The following is a 16,494-nucleotide window of genomic DNA, read 5'->3' on the forward strand; positions in this document are numbered from 1 at the left end:
CCTTGAACTCACTGAAATACTCTTGCCTCTGCCTCCTGAATGCTGGGATTAAAGATATGCACCACAATGCCTAGCTTGAAAGGTCTGTTTTGTTATTTAACTTTTTTAAGAGTAATTCTAAACACAAAGAAAAGGAAAAAACCACAGGGAACAAATTACAAAAATTCAGCTAATACCTTTATGATCTGAGCCAGAGATACACTCTCCTGCTGAGCGAGGGCGATGCCCCTAACTCTCTCCACATCTGACAGCTGGCGCACTGACTCCTCGAGGGCGCTCAGGTAACTGAGTTCTGCAGCCATGCGATGCTGAAGTCCAGCAGGAGAGAAACGCTGAGAACCTGGACACAGATGCATCGTTAAATCAAAAGGCTCACACAAAACCACACCACCAACTCTCATTTTATGAGCACGTGACAAATCTACCTTTTCTTTGTACTAAAGACAGTGACTTACTAAGATACTGTATTTTAATAGTTACCTCTTTTTCTCTCTTATGGACATGTCTATATACATATTACATGCCTACAGATGAAATATAATATTTGGGGGATAAGTTTTGACTAACGATGGCAACATGGAAAAAAATGAACACTGATGAACTTATGCTTTTGAATATTTAATTTCTACAGTTTTTGTTTAATACTTAAAAGAGTAATCATATAAACTTGAAGTAACATTTCCCTACCACTTAGTGTGCTGTTTTTCTTGTTAGTTTCTACCCCTCTCTTGACAGATAGTTTCATGGACCCCGAGCTAACCTTCTAACTCACTCGGAGGCCTAGGCTGAGGTGTGTACCCCACATGTGATTTATGTGGTGTCCGGTAAGCCCAGGCTAGGCCTGCATTCTACTAGCAGAGCTATATCAGACCCTTTACTTTCAAATTTTTGCCTGCATGAATCTACTTACCTGGTGTTGAAGCCATCTCTGTTTTATTCACATCAGTAGAAGCTGTAGTGGGCTTAAATCCAGTTGTAGTTGGAGGTACTATGACTGAGGACTTAGACATTTCTAAAGAAGTCCCAGGAAGGTCAAACTGTAACAATTTCTGTGAACTTGGAGATAAGGGAGAAGTTGGAGTCTTCTGAGATCTTCCCTTGTCTGAAGAGCCACTAGAAGTTTTTGCAAAAAGACATTAGAGAAACTATTCCAAGAAGCAGATTAAACAGTAAAATAACAAACATTTTTTCTTTACCAACATGAATTAACTTTACCAGTACTAGCTATGATGGAGGCAATCATCCACTCAACAGTCACTGCTTGACTGGATTGCATGAATACTTCTCTAGTTGCTAGATACACAGTACTGAACAAGCTAGGTAAACAGCCCCTAAATGAAATAGTGAAGTAGCTTATTGACTAAACTAGTACTGCACAAGTCACAGACACCACAATTCATTCATTTCATTATGAAGCAAAACCTAAGACAGCCACTATATACTAATAAAAAATATAACTATGTAAAAACTTTAGAAACAAATATTAAAACATGTATCTCAAATAAAATATCATTTTTTGTTTAAATTTCTTTAAAGCCATGATTCTTTATTTTTTTCTGTTAAACCAAAGGTCATAGTAAAAAGTTATTTTCATATTGTTATCTCCAAATGCTTAATATATGTTTACCTATGCATACTGAATTTTTTAATACTATAACACTGTCTGAGTTTTTCTTAAGTAACTTCATATAACTGATTGTAACAACTCTTAAGACATTTAACACACCACAAGATACATCTCATTCATATTTACTTATATTGGATCTCTATTTGATGAATAAATTAAGAGATTGTCTACAAAGTATTTAGCACAGTTAATACTTTTTTTGTTATTGCTTTTTGGTTTTTTCGAGTATAACGTTGGCTGTCCTGTAACTCAATTTGTAGACCAGGGTGACTTGGAACTCACAGAGATCCACCTGCCTCTGTCTCCTGAGCACTGAGATCAAAGGTATGGGCCACCACACCTGGTGCAATTAGGACATTTTTAATATGCTAAAATAGGTTTTCTTTTAGCTTCTGAAAAAAATGTGATAGATTTCAAAGGCAAAAATTGGGCCTACCTTGAATATCTGAATAAAAATAGTGTTGAGAAAGTATTTACTGGCTTAACAAGATCTCAATCAGATGACTTAGAGAGTGTAACAGTAGTCCCCTCCACACACAGTGGGGATATGTTCTTAGTACCTCCAATAGATCCCTGAAACCACACTATTTACACATATACATGTTAAATGCCTTTCCTGTACATATATGTGTATATGTGTGTGTGTGTATGTATGTGTGTGTGTTGTGTGTGTGTGTACCTGAGTGTATGGTTCTGTAGGACCTGGTGCAGGAGCCTATGGTGACCAAAACAGGGCGCTGGATTCCCTGACTGGAGTTACAGGGAGTTGAGAGTAACAATATGGGTGCTAAGAACCACACCCAGGTCCTCTGGAAGAGCCCTGAGTGCTCTTATGCACTGAGCCATCTCTCCAGCCTAACTTTTTCATCTTAACTTGCTATGTGCTACCTGGTGTTGCTGTGAATGTTACAGTTTGAGGCACTATAGTAAAACTATTGTTTTTTGTTTTGTTTTTTACCATCCCCATAATTTCAGGAATACAGCATTTCTCACAGTAGTTCTTTGCTACATAATTTCAGCATACAATCTTTTCCATTTTTTTTTTTTTTTAACTTTTCCCTTAAAGGAAAGAAGCACTTTATAAAGTGGTTTTTTTTTTTTTTTTTTTTTTTTTAGCATATACACATCAGCACCATTACTACCCTTCAATTGGAATCCATTATTAAACAAACAAGGTTTAATTAAACTCAAATACTGCTCAAGAGCTGAGTTGCATGGAAGATGGGCCTGAATCCTACGTAGTTACTCAGAACAACAGTACTTTAAAGAAGAAAGTCATTTATTTCTACCATTTTCTACCTAATATTTTATAAGGACAGTTGAGCATAACTGAGACATGGAAAGCATAAGAGACTATAGTCAATTTGATTTATAGTTCCTAAAATGAATCCTCATTTTGAATTCTACCACATCAAACAAAGTAAAGGACTCTATAGCTCACTGTATAGTTTTACAAGGTGAATTTTATGTTTGCTTTGCAGAGAAGATTCACTTAGACCACCATTTCAAAAAAGTTAAGTTCTCAGTGTTCTCAAGTACATTTAAAACGTTTTTTAAAAAAATTATATTCCTCCTTAACAAGGTTCAAATTACTTTATCCATTGTGACTCCCCGTGGTACTCCTGTAGTGATATCAACAGCAATGGCTGCAAAACCACTAGAAGGTCAAGGGACAACAGCTTGATGGTCAATGTTAGAACGGAACCAGCATGGCTCAAACAAGAGAGACGGGAGGAAAGAGAGAACTGACTCCTCCTGAAATTGTCCTTTCACCTCCTCACATGGAAAGTAAAACACCAATTCCCCCTCCCCTTCCTCTCTCTCTCCCCCTCTCTCTCTCTCACACACACACACACACACACTCTCTCTCTCTCACACACAAACACACACACACACACACACACGCACACACACGTCTTTAAAACTTTTTTAAAAGAATGAAAAATAAAGGTATACAAATTTCATGATCAGTGTAGAAGAAATCATGTCAACAGTGAGATGGATGAAAAGGACAGTGGGTAGCTGTGTTTTGAATGGAAGAGTAGAGTTGAGAACACGGTTTGTAGACATGAAATACACTGCAGTGCTCTGATGGAAACTCTCCAGCAGGACTGGGTTATTAAGCATTTCTCTGTGGGGTAGCTCACCTCATGAAACCCAAGAAAGGCAAATGCTTATACAAAAGATTGAGCCAAGAACGGTGTGACAATGACGTCAGGAGAGAAAAAGGACTTGTGCTTGAGGCAAATAATTACTAGAGATGTTTCAACAATTGCAATGAGGAATGCCCACACGCCAAAACAAAGTATACAGCTGTGAACTAAGTTGCAGTGTCCTTCAGAAAGTAAACAACCTATCCCAGCTCAGACATGCCAGTGGACTGCCACGCTGAAACTCACCAAATTTACAGAAGAATGTATTTAACTTCCATTATATACAAATAGCAGCATGAAGAATCCAGAGCTTTACCTCACAGAGTGCCCAGACAGTTCTTCCAGCGTGCTCTCAGCATCCAGAGTCTGCTCAGAGTCTCCAACAGCAAGTTTGCTGCCAGTCCCAAGCTTCCTGCCCTGATGGGAACCACGTTCTGAGTCTGACTGTACTTTTTCCTCATCAATGAGTGGGTTCTGAGAACTTCCAGTGAGTGAATCCAACCCTGGAAAGGAAATTTTTGTAAGCAAATTTCCAACATTAGACTTACTAAAAAAATTTTTCAGTAAAATAAATTACATATCAGAGTATTTTAAATTAATTTATATTTAAAACTTATTTTTCATATCTAAAATAAAGCAGTTCATTTTTCTGCCTCCATTTAAGAAAATGGGCATTATGGCACATGTCTGTAATTCCAGAGTCCATTATTCTACTTATGTGAAGTAGAGACTAGTCAAACTTATGGAACCAGGGGCTGTCAGTAGCTGTGGAGGGAAGAGTGGAGATGGTAGTGGTGACGGTCGCAATGATACAAATGTGGACTGAATATCACTAAACATGAAAATGATTTAAATAAGATGATATATCAAGCCCATGCTGGCATTATTATTATTATTTTGATTTTTCTGAGACAAGACCTTGACTTTATAGACCTGGCTGCCCTGTAACTCACCATATAGACTAGTCTGGCCTCGAGCTCACAGAGATCAGACTGTATCTGCTTCCCCAGTGTTAAGATTAAAGGGGTGCCTCACCACATCCAGCTATATGTGCATTATTTTACCAAAATAAAATTGTAAAATGTTAGCACTATCATCTTTACATTAGAAATTACAGCCAATCAATTTTTTAAATATAATTTCTTATACTGATCAGTTAGTTTCTTTCCTATTCTACCTCATATTTTTCAAGTCAATAAGCACAGTTTATTTTTTCAATTTGGAATATATATGAAAAAATCACTCCCAAGCCTGAAACCATTATGCGAGCATAAGAAGCTTTTGCATGGTCTCTGTATCTCCCTACATATAGGTCTATAGAATAAATATGGGACTAGAGAGGTTGCTTAGTGGGTAAAGTGCTTGCTGTCCAACCAAGAAAGTTGGGCTCCCCTAACCCCACATAAGACCAAGCATAGTAGCACGTACCTGCAATCCCAGCTCTTAAACAGTGAGATGGAAGAAAAGAATCTCAGAAGCTCATGGGCCAGGGAGCTTCTTGTGCACACAGTCTGTCTCCAGGTGGAGGAAAAACTAAACCCACCACAGCTGGACACTGACTTCCAGACATACACACATGCTCATGCAGTGATTTCTTTTAACAGAGTAGAACTATATACATCATCAGGTATATCGATCACTGAGTGCCAAAAAGTCCAACTACCATGCTAAGTACCATGGAGCACACATCACTTCCACTAAACGCTCATGCTCTTTAGATCACCATATGAACTCCAGTCTGCTTTACAGGGAAGGACACTTGAGGACTATGTTTGATGATGCTTAGAAATGTACATGATAAAGTATCCAAGTTGGGCTTTTTAAAGCAGTTGCAGAGCAGTATCATTCGTATTTCTTTTTAAAATAAAGATATAGCTTCATGTATATATTTGAAAAAGTCATCAAAAACAATGATAGCAGCTGCCTCTAAACAAATGGATTATGGATGACTTATACTTCTTTTTAAATTTTTAATTTTATTTATTTGTGTGTGGGAGAGCCAACTGCACACTTAGAAGAGTGCCACTGCTCATACAGAGAAGTCAAAGGATGACTATGTGTCCTCTCCATTCACGTTTGTATGGGTTCCAGGGATCAAGCTCAGGCTGTCAGGATTGAGCAGCCATTGCTTTTCCCTACTAAGCCATCTCCATAGTTTGCTGGCCCTGATTTATATATAGTTCTTGAATGAGTATCTGTAATTCTTAAATTTTTAATTATGTATTTTATCTGTGTTGAAAGATTTATAAACTAAAAAGTTTGATGTTATATAGCAAAAGATATTAAAGATATTTCACACATGTGAAAGCTAATTACATTATCATAAACTCATCTCCTAACTGAAGAACCAAGCTATAACTTTAGGTCACTAGCACACAACTATGTAGAAGAGAGAAGCCATCAGGTGGGACTCCACTCACAGTCCATCTTGTCCTTCTTCCCCTTCTTCCCTTTAGAAGCTGAGGAAGACCGCGTGGACCCGGCAGAACGAGCTCCCGAGGAGTGCTGGGAGGTAGCATCCACAGAGGCAAGGTCACAGACAAACTGTCTGCTCAGGTGCTCCTCCTGAATGCCCAAGCTGCTACCGTCAACTCTGCCAAGGACAAAGTAATACGAGTTAACAAAAAGGCAAAAGAAAAACTTAAAAGAAAATCACAAATTCTGTTTCAAAGGCGCTCTGAGCACCTAGATCAGACGGCAGAGCAAAGCTTACTCTTGAGTAAAAACAACAAAACAAACAAACTTACAACGAAAGGACTCGAACTAACTAGTGGTAGTAGTGTCCACAACTACTGCAAATGTGGCCATTCTAATAGGTTCTCTACGGCTCAGTTTATTACTCAGATGAGTTGTTTACTGGAGTGAAACCAAATAAAACGTCTCAGGCCTGGAGAAGGAGCTCGGTTGGCAGGCTCTGCATGGCAAGCATGAGCCCTACGTTTGGTCTATAGAACACCATAAACTGAGGAGGTGAAAACAGGAGAGTCAGACCTTCAAGGGTAACCTTGGCTACACAAGCCCTAGCATTAAAAAAAAAAAAAAAAAAAAAAAAAAAAGGAAAAAGCCAAATGTTTCAGACATGTATGAGAAAAAATACAATGTTGACGATGGGAAATTGTGGCCTCAATTTCTACTCAAGCTTATACTTTTACACAGCATAATTATTTTTCCTCTGATAATCTTATACAGAAGAATAATTTTAATATATTCTACTTTCACCTAATAGTAAAATGTATTAAATCATATTGGTTGATGACATTAATTAAATAGTTAAAAAGACCTTAATTTAAAAATCTAATCTTTTCTTTAGGCTCAAAATTTAAACTATAGTTTTCCTACTATACTTTTATGAATATTCATACTATTCCCAGCTAGTAGAAAATTAGCAGAACTAATGTCTATAAGATTACTTAATAATTTCATAGGGTTATAAAAAATACTGACTATGGAGAATGATAAATTTACATGATAATAAAATTTAGGGGAGAAACTCTAGGAAACTCAAATTTGTTTTGTGATTTTGTATAATTTAACTTCTGTTCTTCAAGTTCCTGTCTAAAACTGGTATTCTAAGAATAACCCTTCCCAAATCAGGCTACTACAAAAGTGAATTATATAGGCAAAGTTCGTCCTTTCAGTGTCTTGAATATTAAGGGCCCAATATAATCATCAGTTGTTATAATCAATTTTTTCAAAGCTTAGAAGTTTACTGTATATCAAAATCAAGATGTTTTCTTGGTTAAAAAATAGTATTATTAGGATCATAAAGTTAAATGTGTACCTGATTTTCCGCAATCTACCACAAAAAACAATTTTTTATATTTCTTATAGGTTGACGACCATTTCCCAGTGCTATCCTCTGTTGGGAACTCAGACTGACTTATAGTCTGTATTCTCTTTCTTATGTTCCAAGTCCTGTTTTAAATATTCTATGTTCCACTCACCAGGTGTGGCAGCACACGCAGGCAATCCCAGAACACTTGAGAATTGGAGGCAGGAGGATCAAGAGTTTAAGGTCATCCTTGGCTACATGAGACCATATCTCAAAAAAACAGAGAACATTCACTGAATGTTCATTTGTAACAGCAATGTGAAGTAAGCAGGTATGACAATTTTCACCAAACAATGAACTCAACTGAACTATCAAGTCAACTCAGGCAGTCTGGATCCAGAGCCCATGACTGACCCGTTATACAGCCTTTATATGTATCAACAATTAAGATGTGGCTTATATCCTGACCAGAACTCTTATCTGCATACATATTTGCTATCAAATTCTTACTGGGATTCAAGAGTTGATTTCCTTTCTGTCAGTGTCCCACTTCCTGGAGAGGAGACAAAATCATCTTCATAGGAAACGCTGCTGAGTGGGGTTGTGGTGGCATTCAAAGGCCGCGATACCAATGTTCCCCTGTCTTCAAACCCTATTAAAAAAATAATTGAGGTATGGCTAAATACAAAATAAAATTTAAACTATAAGTAAAGCATTCTATAACATCATGTTATTAACATAAACAAGGTATTCTTTCATTTGCTTTTATAGTTTTTTTTCAAGACAAGGTTTCTCTATGCAGCCCTGGCTATCCTGGAACTTGCTTTGTAGACCAGGCTAGCCTCAAACTCTGTAATTCTCCTGCCTCTGCCTCCCAAGTGCTGAGATTAAAGGCGTGCACCACTATGTCTGGCTGTCTTCACTTCTTTTTAGGAAAAATATGAAAATAAATAATGTATCCATTACTAGTTTCAACAACAACCAATCAAAAAAACAACCTATTTTCAATTAAACAACCTATTCCTCTCTTCTACTGTGATCCTACAGATTATTTTGAAGCAAATACCAAACACATACATTTCATCTCCAAATATTTAAATATAGGTATAAAATTGTAATGAAGATTAATACAAGAATTTAATAATGAAACCAATTTTCTTATTAAAAAACCAGAATGTCAAGATGGAGTGATGGATCAGCAGTTAAGACCTGTGGCCCTCTTCCAGAGGAATGCCCTCACAGGGCATTCACAATCTCTTTAACTCCAGGCCAAGAGGACTCAACACCCTCTTCTGGCCTCTGCTAGCACCAGGCACACATAAGACAAATAAATGTATAGGCAAACCACTCATACACATGAATAAGATAATATTAAAATAATAAAACAGTGATTTAAGCACTTTGCTTTCAACAAAAGAAACTGAAAGTGCATTAAAATCAAAAGCAACCTAAAGTGACAACTGTCCTTGTTTGCTTTCTGTTGCTGTGATAAATATCAGAGCCAAAAACAGCTTGGTGAGGAAAGCATTTCCTTTACCTTATACTTTCAGGTCCCAATGCACAACTGAGAATAATGAGGGACGAGCTCAAGAAGCAGAGACAGGGACCACGGAGGAAAGCCTCTTCCTGCTGGTCTCACAGCTCACAGGCTCAAGTTCAGCTAGTTTTAACTTGTTTTAATACAGCCTAGGCCTACCCACATAGGGGTCGTACCACCTACAGTAGGCTTTCATTTCAACCAGTAAAACAAGACGATGCCCCACAGGCACGCCCACACTCCAGTGTGCACTAGGTAAATCCTCAAGAGAGGTCCCCTCTTCTCAAAGGACTCTAGTTTATGTCAACCACTGATATAAATAAAGTAACTAAACAAAAGAGAACAATAACACACAATTATCAGAATATCTTTAAGTGCCTACATGTAAATTTTAAGAAAATGAAATGTAATACCCAGTTGAACATAAGAACAGGTGAAACCAACTCATTTGTCAAATAATTTGCTCCATTTATAAAGTGAAAATCTACAACCTAGGAATTCTAAAGTTATATTATCATACGTTTAGTAGAATTCACCTATAATAAAGAGAAAATAGAAAGCGATATACCTGGAGGAATGACCTTCACCCTAGAAAAGGAAAGCTGGGTTACAAGATTGCAGTAGTATGAGACATCCTGGATTTAAAAAAGAAAAAAAACAATAATAAAAAGAAAATTATGAAATAATTGCCTAAATATAGTATAGGCTTTTTCTCACCTTTTCCATATAACTGATAGGACTTGGTAAAAATATTAATGACGCTGTGTGGACTTCCCTTTGCCAGTTCTTCCCATGGTCCTTTGCTTTGAGTACCACCTACGTGCCCAAAAAGTGGCGAGAATTTCTCAGCTTCTTTCTGAAACTCTTTGATGGGTTCGTAAGAGTTTCTCTCCCCAGCACAGAATTCTTTTTCCTTTAAGATTTCCGCTACCTTCAAAAGGGGCCGTGCATCCCGGCGTCCTTCTTCCTCAGAGAGACTCCCTTCACTAAGAAGAGGCCCTTCACTGACTGAGTCAATGCTGGAACAAAGAGACCTTTTGGCTCTTTCTTGAGAACAGGCTTGTATGTCAGAGCTGGAAGAATCTGTCTGCCTCCTGCACAACTGTGCCAGCAGCCCTGCTGGCTTAGGACTAGGGGATTTCATTCGCAAGCTTGATATGGCACTCTGGGGTCTGATCACCTCAGGAAGTTTTTTATATTCACTAAGGCTGCCTACACCAGGAAGCTCATCATCAAAAGTTGCATGAGATACACAGGTTCCCAGCATCTTCTGAATCCGGGCAGAGAAAGCATCTTCAATGTCCTCTTTCACAGGTGGACTGATAGCTTTAGTCCAAGGTCCATTCTCTTGAGGCGCTAGCTTCACATCACACTCAGTGTTCCACACTGACCCATAGTTAATGCTGGCCCCAGCTAGTTTCTTAGCTTCACTCTCAATCCTACTGGACAGAGAAGCCGCTGTTGCTTTCAGGGCTTCAATGCGATCCAGTTTAGTCTTATATTGGCTGGTACTAGGTTTCAACAAGGCATCTGGATGAGGAGCTTGTGAGGTCAGATACGGTTGAGGTGTGAAAGTTAACGGTCCTGAAGCCGTATTATGACTCTTCTTGGCTGGTAAAACAGATTCATAGTCCTTGTGCAAAATTCCTACATGCTCAAGATGCAAAAGATGGGAGAGTAAATTTTCAGTTGTTCCAACAAGGGGCTGGGCTTGAGAACTATGAACTCGAGGGCTCAATCTGTCAGGTTGCATCCATGTAGGCTCTATCAAGTCTCTTCTGATAACAGAAAGCACGGTGTTAGTTAATACAGTAATCCACACTATGATTTTTCTTTTGTTGCAGTGTTAGTAATTGATTCCAGAGCTTTGCCCATGTCAGACAAGTATTATATCATAGACCTATATCCCCAGTCCAAACCATCACTTAAAAGGGGGTAAAGGAGTTCTCGGATTATAAGAGTAATATACACACATTATTATCAGCAAAAGGGCTGAGAATGAGCGATTACTCAGAGAAAAACAATTAAAAAAACCATTGTTATTTTTGGTAGTTTGTTTACAATTATATCCTTGCTAACATTTATCTATGTATAAGTTGTGGTTTTGTGGTGGTATTTGCACAAAAATGGTATTTCACCATTTGTACTGTTTTGCAAACTTTCTTTAAATAAGAGGCCTTATTTTTTCAAACGGCCATTTAAAACTCTACAGATAAGTTTCCTTAGAACAATACCTCTATTCGACCCTTTAAAAATAATATTACTTAAAAGAGAAACACTTAGGATTGCGTAATTAAATGAATGAAAATAGCCCCCATAGGCTCCTAGGGAGTGGCACTATTAGGAGGTGTGGCCTTGTCAGAGAAGTGTGCCACTGGGGTTAAGCTTGAGGTCTCAGATGCTAAAGCCAGGTCCAGTGCCACTCTCTCTTCCTGCTGCCCGCCAATCACGATGTAGACCTCTCAGTTCCCTCTCCAGCACCATGTCTGTCTGTGTGCGGCCATGCTTTACTCCATGGCGATGATGGACTGAACCTCTGAACCTGTAAGCCAGCTCCAGTTAAACACTTTCCTTTATGAGGGTTGCCATGAGTCTCTGCGCAGCAATAGGAACCCTAAGATTGCTAAATATTGGAGGCCACCTAATGGCTCAGCAGGAAAAGGCATCTGATGTTCAAGCCTGGAGAACTCAAATAAAGATGGAAAGAACTGAATACACAACATGTGTGTCCTGTTACATGTATTCCACACACACAATACATAGTACTTCATTAAAATGTACAGGTTTGCTTCTTGTTGCTGTTTGGTTTTTTTGTTTGGTTGGTTTTTTGTTGGTTTTGGTGATTGTTTTTTTTAACTTGTTCTATAGACCAGGCTGGTCTTGAACTCAAAGATCCACTTGCTTCTATCTCCTGAGTGCTGGGATTAAAGGAGTGTGCCACCACCTCCTGGCTAAAATGTAGAGGTATGAACTAAAAAAAAAAAAAAAAAAATCTAAAATTTTAAAAAGGGGAAAAAAAATGGAAGAAAAGAAGTAGAGGAACCAATGCAAAGTCCTAACAAACGTGTGCTTGGTTTGCTTCCTAACATTCAGAATCAGAACGCAGGGGAAGACAAAACAGCAGGGCACCAGCACAGTGGGCCTGACAATGGTTACATGGACAGTTGCATGTAAACAAAAGTATTCATAAGAAAATGAGCATAACAAAGATTTAAAATTATAACTAAAAAAATATGATTTATATTTAAAATATATTTAGGACATTAAATAAATCAAACATTTCTCTTATCAGCAGTAAATGCATAAACTGGTTGAAAGTACTGGCTTTTAAAGTCACTCACCTACATTCAAACCCACTTCCAAAAGTAATGTTTTGACTCTGAGAAAGTTTAATTAAAGTCTGTGGAACCATAACAGCAACAGCGCTTAGGTCTATTGATGTGCCTCTGTGGTAAATCACTTTCTAAAAGGCACAAGGCACTGGGCTTCATGCTAGTACTACAAAGCAAAGAAAACCAAAGGAACTCCCAAACAATGTTTTTTTCTAAAAGGATTCAATCAGCTCCAGACCTAGAAACTAAGAAACAATAAATGTCATAAAAACCACTGGGGGCTAGAGATGGCTCTGAGGATAAAAGTACTTGCAGCTTTTCCAGAGGACCCAGGTTCAATTCTCAGTATCCATATCAGGCAGCTTATAGGAGACTAACATCTCTGCAGACACCTGCACTGGCAGGCACATATCCATACACATACATGTATAATTGAAATTAAAAATCTTTAAAAAGGAAAAAAAGAGCACTTCTTGCTCTTGTAGAGGACTCGGGTTTGATTCCAGTACCCACACAGTGACTCACAACCATCGATAATTCCAGTTCCAAGGATGCTTTACTTTCTTCTGACCTCTGTGGGTTTAAGGCATATACATGGTGTATGTACATACAGCAGGCAAAACATTCATAAACATAAAATAAATAAATGTAGAAAACAACATAAATGTTATCAGTGTTATTGTCCTTTGGGGTAAAAAAGGACCGTGTGTATTAACTTCAAATTGGAAAGAGATTTGACTTATATGTGTACATTCTCAAAGAGTTTCAAATCTTTTTTCTTCTCCCAATGGTTATCATTACAAAGTGTAATTTAGAGCCGTTTATATCTTTCACTGTGACTTACCCATCCAAAAACTTTATGTTAGACTCAGAGGGAGCAAGAGTGTGGTAGAAAGTTAGGTTAGGGCTGTGACTCCACCTGCATAAGGAATTGACAATGACTCTGGATTAAAGGACAGGAAAAACCAACATGGGGCACAGTGAATATACCTGGACACCTTGTTCAGGTATTAGCTGAAGATATTCACCAAATGTGAAATGTCTTCTCATTCATTAAAAGAAAGAACCTTGGTCATCTTTCATTCTCTTTTTATTTTTTTACCGTGTAAGAGGTTGTGGAGGTTCTGACAGGGATAGGTCACTACTGGAAGACGCACTTGGGGGACGTTCCTGTATTTTGTTTTCTTTATCAGATTCTCCAGATGGTTGATACCCAGGTCTGGCCTAAGAGAAAAGAGCATCAAAGTTATCTGATTCTGATCACAACAATGTCTTCAAGTAGCACATAAGAAACTTATCAAGTCCCTTTAACTTAAAAAGGTCAAAAAAGAGGCATTTTCTCCCTCAAATAAAACCACTTTATATTGTTTGCCTTTAAAATAACCGTTACATGAGTGTTTACTTATATCAGGTGTGGGTTTGATTCTAGCATGACAGAAAACCAAATAAAAATAACCACTACAATTAACAGCAAAATCTTATCTAAAATCTAACAAGAACATTGCAATCGTTGGTAATAGCTGCTAACAGAATTTAGAATCATCTGGGACATGGTTCTCTAGGCATCTTGACTGTGTTAAATGAGGTGGGAAGACTTGTCCACTGTGAGTGGCACCATTCCCTGGGTAGAACCCTGGACAACTTAAATCAAGAAAGTCGGCTTAGCAGGGTCCCCAATGGAGGAGCTAGAGAAAGTACCCAAGGAGCTGAAGGGGGCTGCAACCCTGTAGGTGGAACAACAATATGAACTAACCAGTACCCCCTGAGCTTGTGTCTCTAGCTGCATATGTAGCAAAAGATGGCCTAATCGGCCATCACTGGGAAGAGAGGACCGTTGGTCTTGTAAACTTTATATGACCCAGCACAAAGGCCTGGGCCAAGTAGTGGGAGTGGGTGGGTAGGGGAGCAGGGGCGGAGGGGGGGAGGTATAGGGAACTTTCGGCATAGCATTTGAAATGTAAATAAAGAAAATAATAATAATAATTTAAAAAAAAAGGAAGTCGGCTTAGTATGTGTCCATTAGTGTTTGCTTTCTGGTTATGAAGGTGATGTGGCCAGCTGCTTCAAGCTCCTGCCACCTTGATTTCCCCTCTATGATAAACTATTCCCTTAAAGTAAAAGCCAGAAAAAATACTTCCTCCCTTACACTGCTTCTGTCAGTGTATTTTATCACAGCAACAGACAAAAAATAAGGACATTAATATTAGCAACATGATTAAGATAAAAAAGTATCCTTTATAAACCTCAGGTTTTTCCATCTTACAAGTCAAAAGAATATAAATAACCTTTCTGAGACTGTACTTACTGATGTTTAAGCCTGAAAGTAAAGCTTTTAAAACAGTTGTAATACCTGAGACACACTCAATTATCAGTCTTAAAAACATTAGCACAAAAGTATGGCCTCACTTCATTATTAAACCCAAAATTAAATACTTCATTACCGTAATTTGGTGGTGTACTAGTACAATGAAAACAAAGTAGAAATACAACAGGACAGAAGAGGTCAGCGGTAACCAATATTGTAAGCTCTTCAGCTTTAACTTTCTGCATCCCCTCATTTCTCCTTGCATGCAATACATTTTATGAAGGCCTTGGTTGTTGTTTGAACGATCTGAGCATGCCTAAGTGCTAGGTAGGATCATTTCTCAATCATTCTGGACAGGAGACAAGCTTGTCCTCACCATAAATTACCCCACTGTGTGTTCCCATAACTACTAGTACCTGTGTAACATGCTGACGGGCTGGTTCTTCAAGCAAAGTCTTTTCTAGTAGCAATTTGGAGTAAGTTTCCTGAAGCCGTTTAGAGACCAATGGGTCAGAAGGAGGCACAGTTTTTGCTTTAGAGAAGGCTTCTCTCTGTCTCCGGTAGAGCTCCTGTAATCGTTTGTTCTTCTGCTCCGTAGCCTCCTTCTGAGCCTTCTTCTCTTCGTGCTGCCTCCTCCTCCTCTCCTCCTGCTGTCTAACAATGTACTGTCGTACCTCATCTGTGTCATAGTGGCGCTTCTTGGAAATCACAGGTGGATCCTCGTTCGCTGTTATTTTGTCTGGCTTTCTTTTCACAGGGCTGTGACTCCGAGGTGCTTGTTCAGGGGCCGATAACTTCTGATTCTGTCCCTCTCCAGCCTCTTGCCTCACAGCTTGAGCTGAAGAATCTAGCTGTAAGTCATCAAGAATCCCACGAATTTCAACTGGCAAGAAATCCTTGTTTAAGGCAGCGTTTTCCTCCTGCTTACTGTCTGGAAGGGACAGAGCTGGTTTCACTATATTAGTTTCAGACCAAGCTCTACTACTTCTTGAACGTTCTGAGCTTCGTGGAAGCTGTTTATGTGAAACATCCAACTTGGGGTCCGATTCTGCTCTTCCAATATGGCCCCCTGCAATGCACAGATTATCAGTTATATTAAAACTCCAGATTCATTCCTAAGATTTACTGCACGAATAAGAAAATTAAGTCATTTTTCTTTATTTTAAACAAGAATTCAAATATCCTATAACAGTCCAAAGAATGTTGTAAGGGTAAATTCCCTTTTATATCAGGAAGAGCTTCATATAAACTATACTCTTTTTATAATACATCTTTTAGTATTTCTGCAAAAAAAAACCCAAATATTATAATTGATAGGAATATGAGTAATGTTACCATTTATCTTATACATGCATATTTTTTCCACTTCAAAAATTTTTTTGAAAAAAAATTTTGAAGAAGAGGAGGAGGAGGAAGAAGAGGAGGAAGAGGAGGAGGAGAGATCCAGGTATGGTGCTAGGCAAATGTAATCACAAATCTCGGGAGGCAGAGACAGAAGGATCAGAAGTTCATAAATTTCCTTGGCTACACAGTAAGTTTGAGCCAGCCTGGGCTCTGTAAAACTCTGCCTTCAAGCTAACACAAAATCTAACTGGGAAATCTCCTTAGAAATCTTTAGGGGCCAGGCAGTGGTGGCACAGGCCTTTAATCCCAGCACTTGGGAGGCAGAGGCAGGTGGATTTCTGAGTTCATGGCAGCCTGGTCTATGGGCTACACAGAGAAACTCTCTCTCAAAACACACACACACACACACACACACACACACACA

At 38.5% G+C, this 16,494-nt stretch overlaps 1 protein-coding gene across 5 annotated transcripts in view; it reads right to left on the reverse strand.

Annotated features, from left to right (window-relative positions):
* Nucleotides 1-16,494, reverse strand: part of Cep350 (centrosomal protein 350) — a 132,764-nt gene that overhangs the window by 70,096 nt on the left and 46,174 nt on the right. For all 5 annotated transcript variants that reach the window (XM_029538209.1, XM_029538206.1, XM_029538207.1 and 2 more), the window contains 8 exons: nt 15,143-15,795; nt 13,524-13,645; nt 9,807-10,867; nt 8,063-8,204; nt 6,201-6,373; nt 4,097-4,283; nt 911-1,113; nt 177-340 (listed from right to left, as the gene is read on the reverse strand). In XM_029538209.1, coding sequence (XP_029394069.1) covers nt 177-340; nt 911-1,113; nt 4,097-4,283; nt 6,201-6,373; nt 8,063-8,204; nt 9,807-10,867; nt 13,524-13,645; nt 15,143-15,795 — 2,705 coding nt within the window. The remainder of the gene's footprint in view (nt 1-176; nt 341-910; nt 1,114-4,096; nt 4,284-6,200; nt 6,374-8,062; nt 8,205-9,806; nt 10,868-13,523; nt 13,646-15,142; nt 15,796-16,494) is intronic.

The sequence above is a fragment of the Mus pahari genome, chromosome 5, assembly GCF_900095145.1.
Source record: "Mus pahari chromosome 5, PAHARI_EIJ_v1.1, whole genome shotgun sequence".
NCBI lineage: Eukaryota > Metazoa > Chordata > Mammalia > Rodentia > Muridae > Mus > Mus pahari.